The sequence below is a fragment of the Myripristis murdjan genome, chromosome 21, assembly GCF_902150065.1.
Source record: "Myripristis murdjan chromosome 21, fMyrMur1.1, whole genome shotgun sequence".
Taxonomy (NCBI): domain Eukaryota; kingdom Metazoa; phylum Chordata; class Actinopteri; order Holocentriformes; family Holocentridae; genus Myripristis; species Myripristis murdjan.
The window spans coordinates 13,648,161-13,671,222 of record NC_044000.1 but is presented as its reverse complement, the minus strand read 5'-3'; the positions used below and the strand labels follow the sequence as shown (position 1 = coordinate 13,671,222).

The 23,062-nt window shown below is 40.4% G+C and overlaps 1 protein-coding gene across 2 annotated transcripts in view; it reads left to right on the top strand.

Moving 5' to 3' along the window:
• The window catches only part of tmem198aa (transmembrane protein 198aa), a 37,021-nt gene extending 16,614 nt beyond the window's left edge, over positions 1-20,407 (top strand). The window contains exons 2-7 of one of the 2 annotated variants that reach the window (XM_030080392.1): positions 5,855-6,135; positions 10,041-10,279; positions 11,204-11,416; positions 13,109-13,232; positions 17,045-17,346; positions 18,701-20,407. In XM_030080392.1, coding sequence (XP_029936252.1) covers positions 5,964-6,135; positions 10,041-10,279; positions 11,204-11,416; positions 13,109-13,232; positions 17,045-17,346; positions 18,701-18,853 — 1,203 coding nt within the window. In that variant the 5' untranslated portion in view covers positions 5,855-5,963 and the 3' untranslated portion in view covers positions 18,854-20,407. The remainder of the gene's footprint in view (positions 1-5,854; positions 6,136-10,040; positions 10,280-11,203; positions 11,417-13,108; positions 13,233-17,044; positions 17,347-18,700) is intronic. The other variant, XM_030080393.1, reaches the window with a different exon arrangement.
• The last annotated feature ends 2,655 nt before the right edge of the window (positions 20,408-23,062 follow it).

The window sequence follows — 23,062 nt, the reverse complement described above, 5'->3', positions numbered from 1 at the left end:
TTCAAATTCACATTGTGTCTCACATTCATATAGATAAAGAAGTTGCCCTTGACATAAGCTAAAAATAAAATGTGTGTATTCATGTTATTTCGTAACATTGTGGAGGAGATGGACATGGAGATTTAAAAGTTGAAGTTGTCCAAACTCTCTCCTTGAACTTTACCAGCCACAGCCATTGTGAAAGAGAGTTCGACCCAATCAAATTATTGGGACCAATAAATCACTAGTTGTCAGAGAACCACATGTCCACGGGGCAGCAGTGTAGTGAAAAGGGAGGTCACTTTTAATTGGACAAGTGGAGTTAAAGCCTTCCTGTCGGTGTCCATCCTGCTGAGGTGTCCCTGGGCAAGACTCTGAATCCTGACAGCTCTAGGAGTGCTGCTCTGGCCATAGAGCAATTTTATGGAGCTAACAAGGCTGCCGCGGGAAAGTGAAAAGGCTGAACACTGTCTATTAGTGCTTATCACTTTCCATTTAGCTCAGAGTCATCCCTTCCTGACATCTCCCAGAGGGGAAATCTCAATGGATCATTAACACCATAACAACTCTTATAGTTATTAGCTCTAGCCTCATAGTTCAATCTAAGCTGTTTTAATGCTTCTAATCCCACATTAGTAGAGACAGAGTGAGAGACAGAGAGAGTGTGAGTGTGTGTGTGTGTGTGTGGAAGGGAGCATAGAGGCACAGGTGGAGAGGACATTGGAATGGACCTGACAATGAGATGTATACTGAGCAGTGTTGACAGAAGATAACATTTAGATGCCTTGCTACAACCTCAGTCTTATCAGGACTCACTAATACCAGCACATGCCCATTTAAAATTCCACCATTCAATTTTCTTGCCCTTTAGTTTGGGTGCAGGGTCAACTTGTTACAGCAGCACCTCAGGAGCAGGTCGGGATAGGGCTGGGTGATATGGCTGGGGTGATACTTTTGACCGAATGTCTCGATATTGTGACAACAGTGTAAGGATGACTATCTGTGATTTCATAAAATAATAAGAAGTCAGAAAAAATATTTACACACAAGATTTTTGATAAACAATCACGACTAATATAAAAATGACAACCAAGCAGGTGGAGGCAAATAATAACAGCCTCAGCGGTCTAATAAGTTCAGAAAATGGTCTCCGTTGGCTGCAATACTCCCTTTAAAACCAAGAGAAAAGTATTGGGCCAAAACCTCTTAATCATTGAACTGAGGGAAAGAATGGGCCACTCCAAAGAGCTCACTGAATTTGATACTGTGCCGTATGGGACTGTAATAGTAATGTAATAGGATGCCGCCATTTCAACAAGTCTGTCTCTCTCTTTCTCTCTATATATACATAGATAGATAGATGTACTGTTGTAGTAATCCTAGTAATATGATTGAACAACAGGGATCAGAAGGTGAATGCAAGCAAAGTGACTTTAAATACAACATAAAAGGGACATAAAAGGGTGCTATTATATCCTTATGGTTAGATTTTTTTTTTTTTTTTTCCTGTGGCATTCCTAGTGTTTGCAGCAGCCTTTAAAGACCTTTTCCACTTAGAACACATGGGCAAAATCATTGAGTGTCTGGTGGAATGTCATTTATCAGCTCCACTGACCATTTATCTGATAAAACACAAATGGGCTCAAGGGATAGATTATACAGTGAATCTTCCTTTCATTAATTATATCAAATAAGAGCTTAGCGAATTGATTTTTGGACTTCAAAAGCTAATATCAAACTTAAAGGTATGGAGTCATGATTTCTATGTGAATCGTACATTCTCACGTCTCTGTATTCTGTCAGTCAGACTGTAACACCGGAGAAATCCATTTCTGAGTGTTACTGTTCAGTGCCACAAAGGTGCTGTATTGCTAACAATACCATGACCAGTGTTTTGTTTTGTGTGTGTATGTGTGTGTGTCTGCATGTGTGTATTACATGCTGTATTAGTTGGGTCAGCAGCCAAGTCAATACAGAGTAGCAAAGGCTTAACTCCCCTGTGCAGTCAGGCAGGTCTTTCTGTGTGTGTGTGTGTGTGTGTGTGTGTGGGAGAGAGAGAGAGAGAGATAGAGTGAGAGCAGTATGTCATCTGTATCCTAACATGGCAGGTGCGGTGACCTGAAGGAGAAAACCAGACTAAAGTAATGTATCCAGAGTGACTAAACTAGATTCATCCAGTTTTATATACTTTGATATGTAAGCCAAAAGGAAAATGATAGCCATGTTAAAATTAATTCACAAATATACAGAAAATGTAAGGCTGATAATTTGGAGCTTAAGTTGACTTTGTATCTCCAGGTAAAAACATTAAAATAAAAGTGTAGAACAATACCATTTACATTGGAGATACTGCATATGTAGAATAAAATGGAAGAGAATAAAATACACCTGTATGATGTCTGAGTAAAGCTTCAAAATGCAAATCTCATGAAAACAGACAGATCAAGCCATGGAAAGGTCACAGTTTTATTGAATGCTTGATGAATCTCCTCACTTTGCCCCAAGATTAACTGTTCAAGGTTTGCCTCATCAAGACTGAAGGTTTTACGTTTACCCATCCTTGATCTTGAAAGAACAAACTCCCATTTTGGGGCTTTAGTAGACAGACAGAAGTAATACATGCAGACAGGAGTAATGAATCAGGACAGGCCCGGGGAGACAGAGCCTGAAGCAACATATGGCTTATGGAAAGGATGGAGGAGAAAATATTTATGTGTAGACAGGGAATAGACTGAGGAAGCGTGTGCATGTGCCACTACATGGATGTGTAAAAGATAGATTGGAATGAAGGGAAGGGCAACCCTGTAGACGACGTGAAACATACATCACCTGTCCCATAAATATTGCTATACTGGCCACTTACTGGATGCTGCCATATATGTCAGTTAACGAAGTGAGCCTACAGTATGGGCTTAGGAGCTCATCATTTAAGTCATAAATGGAAATTGATGCAATAGGATTTGGTGCCGTTTTGCATCTAAATGAGTGTGTGACAGTGTGTTTGTATGTAGATTTGTGTTAAATGTGCGTGTGTGAATGTGTGTGTGTGTGTGTGTGTGTGTGTGTGTGGTTAACTGGTCTATGATCTTTAGGTCATGTACAGTATATTACATTGTAATCCTTGCCCTTTGAACATAAATTTATTTTAACGCTGGGCTGCTCTTGCTAATCCTGTCATATCCTTGTCTAATCTGCTATTATGTCACGGTTCAAAGTGATTTGGTGATTGATGAAATTTGCCTCCAGCTATCTTCAGACAAAAAATGTGAAGCACAACCAACTTTGATTGCGCCCATTAGCTGATAGCGCAAATACTACAACAAGGAGGACCAAAGTGGCTGCCCTGGGCAAACTCATCCTTCAGAAGTCTTCAGAGCCCTTCAGAAATCTCTCTAAAAAGGTTTAGAGACTGAAATTTCAGTCTAGTGTGGGATGACAAAATGCCACAATGTTTGGTCAAAACTCTCTTATCCAATAATGTGAGCTTATCCAAAGTGGAAATTGTGAAAGTCGACAGTGATAAAGGCTATCAAAGTAAAAAGATTCTTAGTTGACAAGAAAGTAGCCCCTTATTTCTCAGGGCACCTTCATTTTTTTTCCCCCAGGGCTCAAAGCTTCTACTGTTGGCTATTATCTAAATGAAAAAGCAAGAAAACACAAACAGATTTCCCCATTTAGTAGCTACTATTAAAATTAGCAGCTGTATTTCATTCATTTTTTTATGTTCCAGAGCTTTATAATGACTTGGCAACACAAAATAGCGAGACCTATGATACAAATGACTGTTACTATTTTATGCCAACCTCCTGGGTCCCAGCCCTGTCCTCAATAAACATTGTACCACTATGATAGCCTGTTCCACCATCTGTCACAGTTGACAGGGATATGTGCTGCAAAGGTGCCAGTCTACCTTAACACTGCCAGCACTTTGGATGGCTTTGATTAGGATACTGATGCAATCTGGTCAGCAGGGTGGTGTAGCGAGTTGGGAAACTGCCATTCAGCCTCATGCCAGCAACTATTTTACCTGCTGACCCTGCACATTCACCTTCATGTGGGAGGGAGGCAACCAAAAAGAGAGAGGGGCAACCAGAAAGAGCATTATGACATGGTAGATCATTACACAGAAAGGTTATAAGATTATTGCGGGCCTGAAAAGGGAACTGTAATATCAGTGATTTCCATAATAATCTATGACAATTAACAAATTATAATATAACAGCATTTGGTCAGTCTAGTATAATCATATACAAAAGCAATCACACTTTAAATTTCCAATGCAACGTCATTATCTTATTATTAGGTGTTATAAGATGTACCATTTCATCAACAGTCATATTTGATCATTTAAAAAAAAATATTTCTGGGAAATTTAGTCCTTATATAACACTCTGCGTTTCACGTTTTCATTTTTCACATTGTGGATCTCCAGTCTTTGTTTCAGGCTATATCGCCTATTACCATCTCCTGGAATGTCCATGGTCATGAGTCTGTGTTGCTTTATATCTTTCATCTTCTCTGCGGCAGGTTGATATAATGTGTTTCTGGTGCAGTGGCTCTGCTCTGAGTCTCTTATAAGTTTTCCCTTTCCATACCAGTCAGAGGAAAATATTCTGTTGTACATCATCTGCAGCATTCCCCCTAGCATATCAGATTCATAGGCGCACTAAGTCTGGCCTCCTGACTGCCTAAAGTAATTAAAGCCCCAGGATTTTTAGCAAAATATTTTGTTCTGTTCTTTGCTTATGCCTTTGTGATCCTGTTGCTTTGTTTTTTTTATCTCTAGAATAAATTCCTGTAGCATTACCTTTGTCCATAAATACTGTCTAACGATATAATCATAGAGAAACTCCACATTGCCAGTGCCAGACCCACTTCACTGGTATTTTCACCATCTAATTTCTTGCCAAGGCCAGGCATCTTACACAACTTATAAGCCTTGTGTAACTCTATGTTATTTATTAATTTATTTATTTTTATCTTTATAACCTTGCAATTCACGTCATTAAAGGTTTCTTCTTCGAGATGTAGTCTTATTTATGCAAAATGACTTTGCTGCTCTAATCTAATGCATATTTTGCATCAGCAAATATATCCAGTACTTAGAGACTAAACAATCAATAATCACTTCTGTTTCCCTTCCTGATGAGAGTGTATAATGTTTGTCCTGGCAGGCCAAGTACTCAGAAGATGTAGTGAAACTCTATGGTCAATAATGCAGTAGTAATTTGTTCTGTATAATGTTATGACATCCTCTTTTTAAGCTGCTGCAAGGCAATACAACAGCAGTGCCGTTGCATGGCTAAGCAACACAACAGCAGTTAGTATTTGCTGTTGTATCGCCTCAAGCAGGACCGGAGCTCCACTGATGTGCAAATGTATACCGGGTCGCTGTCTTTACCCAGCATTACAAAACCTCTAGCTTCTTGCAAACACTCCTGCAGTTGCACCACAAATTTCCCACAATATGCAAATTTATGCAAATGCGTTCTGTTGAACTTTCCATGGTAACCATTATCTGTGCTGTAGACCTGCTGCCACTACTGGTCAAACACTTGCAAACTAAAGGCAACAATTTGTAGAAACCTATTTATATCCAGCGGTGGATGAGAGCGGTTCTGTTGCAGTTTTTATGATGCACTCTAATCATCTGCATTAGCAGCAATGTGGTGAGAGTGGTTGTGTTGAGGTATTATTTTCCAAAATTACAGACCTTGCTTAATGCAAAGTCAGCAGTTACAGATGAGTGCTTAAAATGAGCAATCAATAATCACTCTGTTCTCTCTCTCTCTTTCCACTTCACTCTCATCCTTCCTTCTTCTACCCTCTCTCTCACTCTCCTTCTTCCTCTCTCTCTCTATCCCTCTGTTCTCAGGTAGACCTTTCCATGGGTGAGTCCCACTGATAGAGGCGGCACCACTCCATCTCTCCTCCCCACCTCCCCCTCCCAAAAACCCCAGCCCCCCCCCTCCACTTCAGTCGCCATGACGTCCACCAGCCAGCTGTTGCTTTATCAGCTCTCCCCTCCCGCGGGGCTGCTGGGCGGGGCTGAGGGGAGGCTGAGGTGCGACCAGGAGATCGAGAGGCGATATGAGATCGTGCCCTCCGTGGTCTGCTCCATGTGCTGCCTCTTTGGAATCATCTACTGCTTCTTTGGTAAGGCACAGTGTGGTCAAAGTTGGACTGAGAAAATGCTGTGAACTGTGTGCTCATAATGTATCTAAAAGGTTAGCATGCATTAAACGGGCTCAATGAGGCATGCTCTTTCATGAAAAGCCTGTCATCATAAAACACTTTTCGCTGCTGCAGTAACTTCAAAATCTGGTGTTTAGGTCAGACATCAAAAACACAGCTTGAAGTCTGTGTTCTCCATATCCTGCTTGTCTCGTGGGCTGAGGGAAAGGGAGCTAATCATTATCAGTTATGTATACTGTTGTTATTTTTTTGTAACTGCTCTATTTTTTGTGCTTTTCTGTGCTATCAAAAGCTGTTAGGGAAACCAGATATTCATTTTAATACACCATTTAGCCAGATCTATTTGCTTGGTGGATATGGGGGATAGCATGGACAGCATGGACAACATTTTCTAAAAGTGTCATCATCCCTGAAAGCTACCAATCATATACAGCTGCTTTAAAGCAAAAATTCCACCTACCATGTGGATACATAATATACAGATATAACAGGAGGTGTGGTTCTGCTTTGCTTTGGGAGTACAAAAAATGACAAATGCAGTTTATTGTCCTGAGAGACGCAGTCTTACAAAACCACATATACTGTGGTATTATTGATTAAGGAGTGCGACAAATTGTTCTCTTTTTCAATAATGAATGCTCATTCACATACACACTCTCTCCCTCTCCCTCTTTCTCTCTCTCTCTCTCTCTCTCTCTTTCTCTCTCTCTCTCTCGCTCTCTCTCTCCCTCCCTACAACAAAAATCTTTGTCATCATCCTTCGGAGTCTAAAAAAATATTACGGAGAGTGGACTGCCTGCTGTCTTTTAAAGGAGAAAACATCTAATTTTCTGCTGCTTCTCTGCTGAGACACGGGCATGTGGAGCACAAAGTCTGCACAAAGTCTCACTTTCAACTAAATGGTTGCAGAGATGCTTTGGGGACACAAAGATGCACAGACATTTTAAAACTAACCACAAATAAGAACCAGGACTGGCAGCGGTCCCCTGTGGTGTTTTTACAACATATATCCTTGTCATCTTCCAAATTCGTGCCCTCTGTTGTGCTGCATATTTATGAGGTCTTTCAAATGTAAGGATGCCGAGACCTCAGTTGAGGCTCAGAAAATATAATTAGTTTTGTACCTGGTGAGTAAATACATTTAATTGCATTACAAACTGTTAGGGCTTAGCCTAATGAGTTCAGATGTAAAGTCATTAGGAAGAGTGCCCAATAAATAATTAAAGAGAAGCATTGGCTGTTAATTGCTGCCACAAGCTGCCTTGCATCATAATTGTTGTTTTTTCTAGTAAAATTATGGATAACAAATTTTATCTCCACCCAAGTAACAAAAGTTTATAGAGGAACATAAATATTTAGATTGTATTCACAGTGTTTTATGCTTTTCTTTGTATAATTCATTTCTATGTATCGCCTTAGGTCTGCTCTGAGGCATGTGCAATTATTTACTAGCAGTTATTTTCTATAGGAGCAGTGCATTATTCAGCAAGGCCAAATGCACACAAACAGCTGGAGAGAGCTGGTTCGACAGGATTTATGCTGTAGGCCTACTGCAAACAGTTTGCTTAATTGAAAAATGCACATAACCAGCAGGGATATATACACCAGGGCAACACATGTTAACAATATTTATAACATTTATCTTATAAATTACAAATAACAACACTTGGAACTTGCAACAGATACTGTATGTGTATGGACCCAGAGCCCAGGAAATACTCACATGAATATAAAATGTCCACTGAAATCAAATGAAAGGGATCTGTTACCTCTGCTTTTTTCTATTGATGATGCTTTGCTTTGCTCCAATTTTGTTAGCTCTTTTGTTTCGTGATGAAAACATTTTGTCAGTAAATGAGAATCACTCTCAGCCACTAAAGTGTGTGTCTCTCACCGTTTGTTTGACTGTGTGTTCTGAGAGAGAAAGACAAAATGTGTGTCTCAACTCAGAGACAATGAGATGCACTTCTGCTCTCAGTGGCAGATTTTGCTTTCTGTGACCGCAACAGAGGAGCTGTTTGACAAATGAGCTGCAAGGCGTGATGTTCCTCAGAAACCCCTCAGTCAAAAAAATAAGAGGTTGATTTTCATGCTGGTACTTAAGCATTATAGCCATGCCTTGGCTTCGGCCCAAGATCTTCAACATTCTCTACACATGAGAGAAGACAAGGTCAGCTGTCATTTATTTAAATGATAGGATACTAGAATAAGAAATATAAGGTTGTTGCAGAGATGGGAGAGAAAAGGCAGCAGAGAGAGAGGGGAAGGGAGACAGGAGGTGAATATGTCCGAGTGAACAATGGGGATAGATTGTTAGATAGCTAGAGGAATAGGAGGGGAAACGATAAGGAACAAAAGAAGTGATAAGAGGAAATTGTGTGGAATCGAAAGACAGAGAAGTGATTATAGAAAAAGAAACAGGTGAGAGAGGAGTGGAAGGACTGAAGAAGCAGGAAGGTGATGGAGGTACAGGTGCAAATGAGAGGTATGATCTAAGGAAAAAAGAGGTAATTGGAGAAAAGGATATAGGTATAGAATAAGTTAGGTGGTTGGGATGTACAGGTAACATTCAGATATTTAACCCCCAAGGGGCCAAGGGTACAGACAGAGAGTGAGACAGAGAAAGAAAGAGAAGTAAGGAAAGAGAGACACAAACTTTAATAAAGACAGATGCAAAGGGTGATGAGATTTACTGGATAAAAAACTGTTGATAATCTGAGCTCTGATGCTCCAGGATGAATTTTTTCATTCAGTCTACATGCTGACAAAGCACACTCAAGTGGAAATAAATTGATGAGAGTGGGAGGAGAAGAGGGCAACTTAATAAGGAAAGGCAGGGCCATAGGAAGAAGGAGAACCGGTGTGCCTCAACTCAACAAATTCTTTTTAACTAGGTTCTGACCCAAAAAGCAATCTACAATTCGCAAAAGCCGTCAGCGCTCACCAGTCAGTGTCGAATGTTTTAATCCACACAGCAGCAGACAAATTGTACTGTACTTGTTTCATTCCTCGGCCTTCATCGCCATAGGAAGGACAAATGAAGAAAAGAGAGAGACAAGGAGAATGGCCCGTCTCCTATTCATCATACCTGTTCGCTTAGGAAATTGGAGAATCCTCTGTATAATAGAGGATGATTACTATTTTACAAAGCAATTTCATAAAGGTTTATAGAACTATAGGCACAGGTTGTCCTCTCCTCCCATCATCCTCCATCAAAAAAAATGTGTGCGTGTGTGTGTGCATAAGTGTAGGTGTCTATGTGTGCAAATTCAAGCTCCTTCTCTCAGCATATCCATCTCTTTTGTCCTTTCTTGTCTCTTTCCTCTCCCATACCCATGACAGGAAGATAGCTGTTAATTTCTCCTGGGCCTCTGTGTCCCCATTTTCTTTCTAACACTTTTCTCTTTTCCTTTTTTTTTCCTACTGCGAGTTGATAATAACCTTTATTTGCAAAGCACTTTTGCAAATCAACACCACAAGTCAATCTACTCTGAATTAAACAATAGCAAGGAATCAGAAAAATGGTGTTGGCGAAGGCTGATGGATTGAACCTGGCCTTAACTCTTTTCCTTTGTTAAGCTATATTGATCCTCATATATTCAACACAATCACCGCTCTCATTGTGTGTACACGCCCGCGTGTGTGTGTGTTCTTATGTTGCCATAGCTCTCTCTTTCAGTTTACCTTTGAAAGTAAACTTCTTTTTCAGCTTCACCCTGCACCTTCAAGTGTTGTATTTAGCTTTCTTTTGATTCAACATGTCTGTCTGATCTCTAATCCTGTTTATTCCTGTTCATGTGTGCACATACATGTATACATGCTAGTGTGATAGATTTACAGATGTTTGTGTCCCATCTCTCCTTCAGGCTACCGCTGCTTCAAGGCAGTGATGTTCCTGACAGGCCTCATGTTTGGCTCAGTGGTCATCTTCATGCTGTGCTACAAGGAGAGGGTGATGGACACTCAGCTGAGTGTGGAGGCCTCAGTCGGCATCGGCCTGGGCATCGGGACCCTGTGTGGGCTGGTCACCATGCTGGTTCGCAGTGTGGGACTGTTCATGGTTGGCCTGCTGCTGGGTCTTTTGGTTGGAGTGGCTTCACTGGTGGTGAGGAGATTTGGTTGTTCACTTTATAGATTCATGTTCATTTTCACAACTTATCCCAAAGAAAATACCACATAGACTGCTTAAAATGAATGGCCAGGTGTGTAACTTTTGCATAATCTATTACATTATCAACTGTATCTCTGGTTATGAGTTAAAACATGTCTTTTGCTAGATATTTTACCACCTGACCCTCATCAGTTCAATTCAGTTAGGCTTTACTGCTGTGTCCAGTACAATATTACCAAAGCTCATTCCCAAAGGCAATAGTGAGAAGTATGAATAAGAAAGGTTAGGCCTATTAAGATTAACATAGCAATCACGTAATGTCGATGTCATTACACAGCTCACAAGTTCAATGTAAATCAATGTAATCTCCCTTGGTCCCTCTCTCATTTCACTTCACTGCGAATGAGCTCTATGGACACAGAATGCATAAGGCTGCTGGCCATATGCATGTGAATCTAATGGTTCAAATTCTGGTCAGTTACATTTTTTAAAGGAAGAGTTCGCCCAAATTATCCAGTATGAGACCATCAAATAAATATCCAAAATATCCAATGTAAAACAATTTCCTGCTGAAGAACATCTGCCAAACGTATCTATCTCTTCCACAAGGACAAATCTGAAGTGGTAAATGAGAATATATGTATTTTTTTTTTTTTTTTTTTGTCTTTTGGATGTACTGTTCCTTTATCTTTAGCTGAGGGATTACATGCTCCTCCATTCTGTGATCCTTGATACTCAGGAAATCCTTTCAAAGCCCCATTGGTTAACATCAAAATGCATGATGTTCACGATAAAACCAAGGCTATTGTTCTTAGTTTCTGAAAAGCCAGCATTTCAGAAATACAGAGTCAGCAATAACTACTGATTTTAAAAAGCAAAATTAAGACTGTTCTCTGCCCCGCCTGACCTGTCTCCAAGGTAATGGAGGAGTTCTACCACCCCAGAACAGTGTGGGTTCCTTTGGGTGTTCTCCTGGGTTCTGGCACGCTATTCGCTGTTCTCACCCTCCAGTGGCAGCGCTGCTTTGTCACCCTCTCCACTGCCACGTTCGGCTCTGCCATCATCACCGTCACCGTGGATTACTTCATAGAGCTCTTCGCCTTGGTGCACTATGTCTATGAGAGACTCAAGGTAGGCGTGTGTGTGTGTGTGTGTGCGTGTGTGTGTGCGTGAGACAGACAGAAAGAGAGAGTTAAGGCTCACCTTGATGCATGATGTTTTCAGAAGAACTGTGTGTTTTAGGGCATGTGTGTGCACCTGCAGCTCACACATCATTGCACTCTCTTTGGATTACATTATTGAGCTGTTTGCCTTAGTCGACTATATCTTTTAAAGACTCAGAGTAGGTGTGTGTGTGTGTGTGAGAGAGAGAGAGAGCGAGAGAGATAGGGAGAGAGAAAGATAGTGAAAGTGAAGGAGAGAGGGATCATCATTGACTAACTGACTACTTTATGGAGGTGTTCACCTTGATGTTCTGTCTAAAAAATGAGTGTGTGTGAGGGTTGTGGGGTTGAGAGGAAGAAGGTAGATATGAGCTGCTGTTGCCTGCATTATGGAGCCTTTGGCATTGGTGCATTTCATGTTTATGAGAGAGCTGGGCAGTTTTGTGTGTTTGGTGTGTGTGCAGTGTGTGGAAATGAGGTAGGGACAGAATGAGTAATAGAGAATATGTGAATTACCATCGACTTTACAGCGCCGTTGCATTATCTATGCCAATGAGAGACCCGAGGTATACTTGTTGGACTGAATGTTCAATCAGGCTACTCAGTGATACACCAAGTTAATCTTATTCTTAGCTGACATCTAATTTTCAGTATACATGCCTTTTTTTTTTTTTTTTTTTTTTAGTGGACAGTGGTTGAGCATTCAACAGCATCCCAATTCACATTCATGCATTAATTTGCCTTTTATTCAACCTTAGCCACAGCGCTTGGCTTTTACCTGTGAATGGAAACTTTTTAAAATCAAGTCAAAGTTTATTTATAGTGCAATACCACAATGTCTCAGTACTATAAAAAGACTTAAAGGTGCATCATGAAAAAAAATTGCTGAGGGTCTGTTTTAGACTCACCTGACTAAAAAATTGAGGAATAAGCCCGTAATCTATCAATGAGTTGGTCCAGTTATGAGAACTATGTAGGCTCAACCATCATAATTATGTGCTTATTGTATGTGTTTGTATCAGTTGAGCATAAATGGTCCTCACTTAATCAACCCTCAAACATTTTGTGTAGTGCACTTATAATGATGAAAGTGTAGAAAAGACGACAAAAAAGTACATGATAAATACAATAAAACATAGAGAATATGACATGTTACAGCAGTGGAAAAATCAACTAATTAATACTGATTGCAATTTTACTATCCCTCTTGACAGATCCAACAATTTGTTATGATCAAGAAATATCTGCACAAAGGACCCTTATTAATTTCGAAAACAAAAGCAACCTTTAATGACTCTCGATCTTTCCAAATGAAAGCTTTAATTCCAAAATACTACACATCTAATTTGAGAAATAATTGGTACCTTAAGTTCATTACTCACTATTGTATAAAATTAAAATGGTTATTTTTATGAGCTAAGATGTTAGATGTTTAATATCATCATTAGCATTCCATAATGATTATGCTTTTATAGTCGGAAAGTGGTCATTTTTCCCACATGGTGATTATTTTAATTAGCAATGAAGCTCGTCAAATATTTATAACACGTTTTACCTTCTGAGAAACTCACAGAATTCAACTGTTTTTATTACAGCTGGAAATTAGTAATTTTAGTCATTTTTATGTATTTATTTTAACCTGTAATTGTAATCTCTGCAGGTTGCGCCAAAGAGACCAGTGTGCTGGTTCACTTGGGTCATCCTGGGGGTTTGGCCGGTCCTGGCGTTCCTCGGAGTGCTGATTCAGTGGAAAGTCACTGCTGAGGGATATTCCCACACAGAAGGTGAGTGATGCTGTTTTTCTGCCACTGGCTTTTGTTTTTTTCTTCATGAGTCTGGGAGGTTAGAGTCAGGAGGCTGATACTGCTGTGTGTGTGGAGCACTGTGCTTTTGAATCATACAGTAAACAGTCAAAAGAGTAAATAATTGTGTGAATGAGAAAGTGAGACAGAAGTGACTCAATCAGTGAGTGACTCAATCCTTCACTGAGAGTAAGGAGTGGAAGAAACAAGGAAGAAACCAAGGAACACATAAAGGACATTTTCTGCATAATTATTTCTGCATAATTATTGTGTCAATCACTGGTTTCAGTTACTGAATTCAGTCTTGGTGCGACATCATAATGTATCAGTGGATGCTGCTGCCATGCCCATTCAGTAGTGACTCATTGTTTGTATGTGTGCATTTTTGCCCATCAAGTGAATGTGCAACCTAATTTTAAATGAACAGCTACCTATTTCTGTGTAAAATTGGTATTTGAACTGGGTTTAAATATCACACTCGGGTTCTCAAAAACCATGTGTAGTTATAAAATAACCATGTTTACTTTATAAAATGACAGTGAACCTTCTTTCAGTATCTATCCCACACAGCCCTCTGTTTAAAGCTGCTGCTGTTTTATCAAGTCTGACAAATTCCTCCTGAGGAGATTTTATTAAATAGGCAGCTTCATTGCTCCAGAAATCATAAGCCCAGCACTCCATGAAGTCAAAGAACTGGGGCATAATGTGTGCTTCTGTAATACAGAGTGTGTGTGTGTGTGTGTGCGTGTGTGTGTGTGTGTGTGTGTGTGTGTGTGTGCTTTTGAACCTGAAGATACACATTGCTCCCACAAACACTAGCCTTGTCAGCAGAATGTGTTATTTGCAGAAACAGGCTTAGCCTAGTCCGAAAGCAACCACAACACAGATGGCATCAGCACACACACACACACACACACACACACCTACACACACTAAGACAATACATTGGCATGCACACACACAGCAAGAGAGATAATAATATTTCTCAATGAAACACTCATTCTTGTAATATGGTATAGTAACTGCAGAAAATGTGAAACATGTCATCAATAAACAAATCACTCACGCACACGCACACGCACACACACGCACACACACACACACACACACACACACACACACACACACACACACACACACACACACAGAGTTGATATCTCCTGTAGGGTATGTACATGGGGTGTTACACAATGCCCTAGAAAAAGTCACACATGGCCCCTTCTAATGGGTGTGTGGGCAAAGAGACAGAGGAGGCTTTTTTGGCAACATTATAAAGAGTGCTCAGTTGTGTGTATGTGTGTGTATGCGTGCGTGTGTGTGTGTGGAGAGAGAGAGAGAGAGAGAGAGAGAGAGAGAGAATGACACGTGTGTGGTTCTCTCTCTCTGTGTGTGTGTGTGTGTGTGTGTGTGTGTGTGTGTGTGTGCGTGCACGCGCAAGGTCTGCTTGTTGCCATAGATACACACTGTGGTTTGGGTTAAAAGTTTTTGACCAGGGAGAAAAAGGAGGAAATGGGAGGGAAGAGTGGGGAGATGAGCAGGAGGAAGAGGTTAAATGCAGACAGGAGAGAGCTAGATGAGCTTAATTCCCCTTAAAGAAGCAATAAGTGAGAGTTTTACTGCCCCAGAGCATAAAATGATCATAATCCTGTGATAGGGTTGTTGAACAATTATGTAGTAGAGACATGTGCGTATCAGGAGAGCTTAAGTTCCATCAGAGTTGTCGCTATTCACCAACAGATGATCGATGAAAGGACACAGATCACTTGTAATTCCCCTTTAAATTAGCACACAGCCCTGATTAGTATCCGTTAAGGTAAGTAAATCAATCTTGTTAGCAGCTGAGCCTAAGTAAAGGTTGTGCACTTAGTCTTTACAACTGGTAGCGTCCGGTTCACTTTAGCCACTGCCTGTCAATATCAGATCAATGAGTAATAATTTCACAGGTTCTCATCTGAGTTACAGTGTAATTGTGAGTTGCAATTTCTTTATAAAGCCAAACACTGCCATGCAGTGCTCTCACCATTTTTAAAGGGTCCATCATTCTTTTAAAAGGGAATATAAATACAATTGGCCCCTGTCAACACTCCCCTTGTTACATTGGAATAAATTAAGCGACGGGAATGGTTTGTAAGAGAAAGGAGGCTAAGTGATGATGTGGCAGAGAAAAGAGAGGGCAGGTGTTCTGGGAGGGAAGGGCAGCGGGGGGGTGGGGGTGGGGGGTGGAGAAGAAATGGGTCAAAGTGGGTGAGAGAGGCACAATTGCTTGCACACCAACACGCAAACACATTCACTTACATTTACATTTAGATTGGCGCTGCGAAAGACGGCACCACCAGCAAGGTGTTGTAAGCCTGTGTTTGTGCACTCCAGTTATCATCTGTTCACACAATAAAGACATGTTTTTTTTTTCACATGTATTTATTTACATACAGTATACATATATATATATGTAAATTTCTATAAGCAATAATGATTCACTGGAACCGTGAAATCTAAGTAAATTTAATGAGATCTGCCTCCATTTGCTATCTGTTTGGATTCAAGAATATATAACAAAAAAAAGGTGCCCCATGTGCTGCCCCCGCTGCCAATAATAGAAACACCCTGACACTCACACACACACACACACACACACACACACACACACACACACACAGACACGATAGCATGTGGCTGGAGGGGACTGAGCTTGGGTGAGTAGAGGAGGAGAAGGGGGGAGTATCATTAAGCAGTTTCCCTGACAGATGGTGCCTCGTTAGCTATCGCCCCCTCTGAGACAACAATGGACCTCATAACAAACACACACACACACACACGCACGCGCACACTCATGCACATACAGAAATAGCAGACTGCACATCTTTTCTTCGTGAGGTACAGCAAGGTCATTATACTTGTGGCGACACTTGGACCCCACAAAATGGAGCTAAAACACATCTTTCACACACATACTGTACATGAACCGAGACTCTCAAGCACACACACAAGCACATATCACATACAAACATGCACAGACAGAAAGTATTCAGATGGGTAATCGATGGACAGTGAGACAGAAGGATTTTTTCGTCATCTGTTGCCCGGGAGGGTGTGAAAATAACACAAACACGCTCTCCTACTCACAATATGTCAGCAGTCTCAACAGGCCAGTACAAGGAAATGTATCTGTCTGTCAAATGGCTGAATAGAAAGAAGGAAACGGACATAAATCAATGAGCTTGCACATGTTCAAGTTCACCAAAAGATGCATAAAAAATATTTTGAAAAAATTTAATGTGAATGGAATTTTCCTCATTAGTCTGTTGTTGTTTTTTCGTCTTCGTTCTCCCCTCTGCATTGTCTCTTTTTTCTCTTTTACATAAACGATTATTTCATTTCTTTCTTCATTTTATTCGCTTCATTATTTTCACTCATATTATTGTGACCCTATTCCCTCACACATTTACTCATTTTTAACAGTTTTTTCTCATTTACTCTCTCTTATCAGTATATCTACATTGTTTTTATTCTCTTGCTCTTTGTGTCTCTATCTCCTCGTGATATCTTTGTTTCTCTCCTATTCTCACTCTCTCCATGTCCCTCTCTCTTTGGTCTTTATCTCTTTCTTTCTCCCTCTGATCTGATCTTTCTCTTTTTTTTCTCATCTCTTTTTTGGGTGAATACTTCCTTTATGTCCGCCCATTCAGCGTAATCTTTTTCACTGTCTCATTCATCCTCTCACCTTTTGCTGCCCCTTCCTTTGTAATTATTTGAAAGCTCTCTGACGGTGATCTCCCTCCTCTCTGGGTCTCCAGTGGTTTTGAGTCGGCAGCAGCGGAGGGTCCAGCTCATGCGCATCCGCCAGCGGGAAGAGAGATTGAAAAAGGAGAAGGAGAACAAGAAGAAGAAAAAGCGACAGAACCAGAAGACCAGCCACAAGCAGAAGACCCACTCCCATCACCACCACCGCCAGCAGTACCATCACCCGGGGGTGTCCCACCCTCATCACCAAACCCAGAGCTCCCAGCCGCCCAAAGCCCCCCCTCCCCAGACAGAGCCAGGCTACCACCGCAAGACCAACCCCATACGCCGCTTTGATGGAGACGTGCTGTCACCGGTAAGACCCTGCTGAGCTCTGCAGCCCGGCGTCCTAAAGTCACAATGAAGCTTCCTGAAATGGGATCTAGATTTTTCTCATTTTTCATCAACTGAAATTCAGCAATTCAGAATGAATCAGTGTAACAACACCATTGAAGACTGATATCATTTTCAGGATGTAAAAGTAATTCTTTGGCATTTAGTGTTAAATAGATCAATATTCTGGCATGACTAATTCGCTAACAAGTTGAACAAGTCATCTTTCATTTCATTATGACTTTAAGGCCTTCTGAAATAGGACGGCATGACAGTCACAGTGGTCTCAGATCAGTGCTTGTGTAGTATAGTCAAGTGGCATAATCAGTTCACCATACTCGACCACATCTGATGGAGATTTGCTCTTATCCCATCAGATCAGTCAAAGGCTGACTTTGCTCTCAGGGGATATTCCCCAAAGCCATGTTACTCTCTTCTACAGACACAAATGTTGCCATTATAAGGTTCATTTTAAATGTGTGTGCCGTCCTCAAGTGGAATTCACTGGAAAAATAAAATGTTGCTCTCTTTGAAGCTGTCTGAGGGTGTTAAGGCTCATGGTAACAAAATGATTTGGATGCAGAAGTATTCTGTTCCAGTTTGGTTTTTCGATGCTTCTGGCTGTACATGTGCTCCCATGGCCTTTGTAGTTGTTATGAGGATAGATGAACGGCTTTCAACATAACTTAATAAAATAGTGGGATAACTCAATATTTGGACAGGATAGAGATTTGAAGCTGCAGTGAGTCATTTATTCAGCCTATTATCATGTTATATATTCACATATATAAATGAAGAGGTTGGCTTGTAAATGTGAAATAATCTCTTTTTCAGCTCTTATCAGAATTATATTTTAAATTGCACGTCTGTGCTGTGCTGTAGTGTTTACAAATAATGCAAATGTAAACAAAACCTTTCAGAGCCATAAAATCTGAGCTGGAAAAATGTCTTCCAGTACATAAAAGAAAACAACTTGACTTTTAAGGCTTCCATAAAAACTTTAGCATTAATTCGACCAGCCAAAGAAAAATTCACTCTCAATTCACAAAATGCATAATTCTCCTACTTGAAATATATTTGCTTGTTTATATTTTTTCATCTCTGTTTACAGTTATTTCAGTGGCTGTCATTTTTGAAGCCAGATAATCAATCACAGCACTTTTTCCTGTCTTTTAAACCTGAAATAAATGTTTTTGCTTTTCAGCGTGACATGGATCACATGCTTTCAAGCACAGCATGAAATTAAAGCTGCTTTTGTGGTTTCACTGTCATTATTTGGTATCCACCAGTATATTATAGATTCATGTCCCTACCCTTGCCTGTCTGCCTGTCCACAGAGCTACATCAGGAGTTTCAGGGACAGACAGACGGACAGACGGTCGTACTCCCACAGCCGGATGATGAGCCGCTCTCGTATGGCCGAGCTTGACTATGACTGCGGCTCCCAAGTGCCCCTCACGGCCCCCAGCGGACCCCCAGTACGCGTCTGAAACTGCGATTTATGATACACACGCACGCACACACATGCATGCACACATGCACACACACACACACACACACACTCACACTCACTGCAGGCTCTTTCAAACTGCTGTGTCACAATCTCGCTGTGCCAACCTAATCTAACTGCCTATGAGCCCAACAGGAACTCACTGTCTCCCACTGTGGTTGAGTCCCATTGTTGAACTGTTTGGATTGCAGTTATTTGTTTTGATTACAGTTTTTTTTTTCTTTTTGGAATGTCAAAACTGTTTTGAAAAAGACACAGACTGCTGTGCCTCTGCTTTTGGATAGAGCAGGAATTGACTGCAGTCGGAAGGCGATGTGGTCAAATCTCAGACATCACCACTCATTATTACACATTTGGGTCCAAACACCCCTTGTAGCTGGCATGGAAGACACTGGAATTTTGCAACTATTTAATCAAGAGACTGACGTGTCACTTTGATGTTTTGATGAAAAGCTGTGTGTTTTCTTTTTTTTTTAAATTGGCTTTTATGGTCATATGACTACTCAGCATGAGTCTCAGTGCACTTGAATCAGAGGGGATACTCAAAGTAGCTGAATATTCCAATGAGGAAATAATTTAAGGACTCATGTCTCCACAGGAGGGCTGCACAAGTTGAGGTAAAAAGGACCACTGCTTTTAACTTGTCCTTAAAAATTAGCTGTTCTTTAAGATTGTAACAAATTACAAAGAATAACATTCATGAAGTCAAGGTCTACTTTCAATAAACCTTGAACACTTTCTTTACTGGAAGCTAATTGAAGGAGGATTTGAGTGAGAATTTGCTTCAAGGATTCCTCTTGAATGCACAAAGGAATTCATGCAACAGCATAAAGTGATGGTGACGCTGTATAAAACACTGTTCATGCAGAAACGGAAAGACAGCCCTTCCTCAGTTTCTCTCAAAAGGTCACTCTGTGAAGTGAAGTGAAGTGTTTGTGAAGTCAGCTTGTTTCCGTTGCCTTCACTGACAGCCAGTGAATCCAGGCGCTGGATCACAAGCAATTTTAAGTGTAAAGTTCTGCTGTTGTTGCAGGAAAAAAAAGATGATTGAACAATGTTGGTGCATCCATTGTCCAGGGGGGTTGTGCTTCACATTGAGCTGCCTCACTTGACAGGAGCTCATCTCTTTCTCTGTGCCCTTGGCAACTGTACAACTGCACATCTGACTGGAAGAAAGTGACAAAAAAGTACCCATAACTATAATACACATGCTCCTTCCCTCTTCTTTGTTCATTCCATTCCATTTAAAATGTTTTTGTTTTTTTTTTGTTTTTTTTTTTTTTGGAGGCAATGCATTTGAATGTCCTGACTAATTTCTAAAAAGTACTTCAATGACTCCTTTCTTTTCTCATCTCCAAAATAATTCTGTTTTAGAGAATACATCAGCCTTTTAAAGATGCTTTTACAGCAAGCAAAAAGTCACTGCTGTGAAACTCTGGTCACTCAAGCATTTGACTGCTTGCCATGAAGACCGTTTGAGAGTTTGATGTGGACAACAAGTGACAGTCAAAATGTGTGTGTGTGTGTGTGTGTGTGTGTGTGTGTGTGTGTGTGTGTGTGTGTGCGCGCGCGCGTGTGTGTGCATGTGGACACATGATCATCCCTATGGCAAGTAATGGACTATACCAAATACTGGCCAAGGAGAGGGGAGTTCGTTCTAGTGTGTGCAGAAGATACTACCTTTTTTTTTTTTTTTTTTTTTATCCATTTTGCTGATCTACTTTAAAATGTGAATCTTTGAATGAAGTGTCTAATGATAAAAATGAGGATGTTGAAAAAGGAAGAGGAAGAAAAAATTGTGTTCTCTCTGTTCACAATGGGACAATGTGGAAGCGCTTGCAAATAGCGCCCTCTGCTGTTTACTGTCGGACCTTTTCCTGTGCTGAGTGACTGCTGCGTACTCTCTCTGTGTGTGTGTGTGTGTGTGTGTGTGTGTGTGTGTGTGTGTGTGTGTGTGTGTGCGTGTGTGTGTTTTGTTTTACCTGTTAAATTCATTTGTGCTCATAACAAATATGTGATATAGATGTTTCGTGCATCCGGAGAGGCGAGGAGGTCTGATGTGCACAGAAAATATTGTCAGTACAGTAGAACCTTTTGTTTTTAATATGAACCCCTGTGGGATTGAGGTAATTCATCAATATTAAATAATGCGGCTTGAGATAGTAAGTGTTATATGACACTAACTCTGCCAATACTGCAGTTCCCACTGACACCAAATGGTACTGTTAAGTGCTTTGGATAAAAGACCCAGTGGTGCAATAGTGAGATCTTCAACAGGGAAATGAAATGAAGACCAAACCCAGACAAAACTGCAGAAGCATTTGAATTCCTCTTTAAGTCTTGATTGCAGTATAAATACCTATTGCTGCATGTCCTAGCAAGGATGTTCCAAATAATACATCAATGGATCATGCATAATGTTTGGGAAATTTTGCTAAGTATGCCTATATGGAACATGTGTGTGTGTGTGTGTGTGTGTGTGTGTTTTTTTTTCTTCTTTTGCTGTGTATGTGTTTTTCTTTAGACTTTGTGTGGCTTAGATGAAGACAATGGTGCTACTGTACTTTCAAACACTTGAATGGTGCTTGATTTAGCAGCAGCTGTAGCCCTTTGTGTGCTGGACTGAGCAGTGGGACTAATCGATTTGCATTAACCCTTTACTGTGTTTCTCTGTGTCTGTATCCGGTGTGTCATCGCTGTCACGTGATAACCCTCATAACTCTTCATTTAGTTTCATGGTCCCCCCTGGGTGCCAGAAACGCATTCCAGATCCATCGAATGGATTCAAAAGTGCAGCAGCTTGTGTCTGACATGCAAAGGGAACACTCACAGTTATCTCACAGTGGACGCTTTTGTCGTTATTCTGAAATGTACTCATCATGAATCATCATAATGTATGTGAATCCAGTGCTCTCCTTTGAGCCAGAGAATGGACCAAACTATTTATTCAGCCACAGGGAATAGGTCGAAGTGACAGGCTCTTATTAGCTGAGATTCAGGCAGAGACACAACCTCTCCTTTCCTCTCCTCTCCTCTCCTCTCTTCTACTCCTCTCCTCTCCCTCTTTGTGCCTGTTTTCTTCTCACCTCCTCTCTTCTCTTCTCTCGTGCTCTTGCATCTTCTCACCTCTTTTCCTCCTGTTTTCTCTCTCCTTCACACCTCCTACTCTTCCTTCTCTCTCCATTTCTGCTGTCCTGGAAAAAAAGGGCTTTGAAAAGGGATGTGAATCATTTCTCTCCTCTTGTCACATGACTGCTAAAACTCCGTCTACCCTGCTGTGGTAGTGTTACTCTTTTATTTTATCTTTTAATTTTTTTTTTTTTTTTTTTTTTAATTTTTTTGCAGTAGTAGCGACTAGGGTTATTTTCGATCCATGTTTTGCCCCCTTTTGTGCTTTTAGTGCAGTTTTAGCATGAATGTTGTTCTTATCTGGGAACAAATCAGAGCATTGGCTTTATACTTATTTGCATTCTGGGGACTAACTGGGATAAATTACATAAATATTTTAAATGGTCAATTTTCCTATGATTTTCTTGCTGTGGTAGCCCACCACTACTGAATAAAAGTAGGGGAAACACTGTTACATTGTATATATGGTATTGTAAATAGTTTCCAAATGTACATATGTTTGGTTCTATCTCCTTGTTTACATCATGACTTATGTAATTTATCTGGTTCATTATTTTCTAATGGCATAGACCTACATACTGTATGATTGTTTTATATTGTGTTATGGCTGTATGTCAGACTGATTTTAATTTGGTGATTTGCACTTCTGCCTGTAAACTGTTGGTTCTCGGAGTCATGCTGGAGTTTCAAAACATGATGCTGAAAAGCAACAGGGAAACTGAGCCTTTTGTTGACCTTATATATAGTTTATGATTATTGACTTTATGATGGCGTCTCCCTCTTTGGCACAAAAAAAAGATGCAGTAATTCAATAATTGCTTTGAACAAAGGCATACAATTTTGGAGGAAAGTTTGGGAGGAGACATCAATTCACACTCCCACCAACCCATGTGCAAATCTGTGCAAACCACTCTTTTGATTATTGGTTATTATTATTATTATTATTATTATTATTATTATTGAGCATGTATTTATATGGACCTGAGTATGATAAACATTGTGATTCTACAATCTCTGACAGCTTGGTTGTCTCTTTGGTTTCTATTATCTGTTTTTCTTT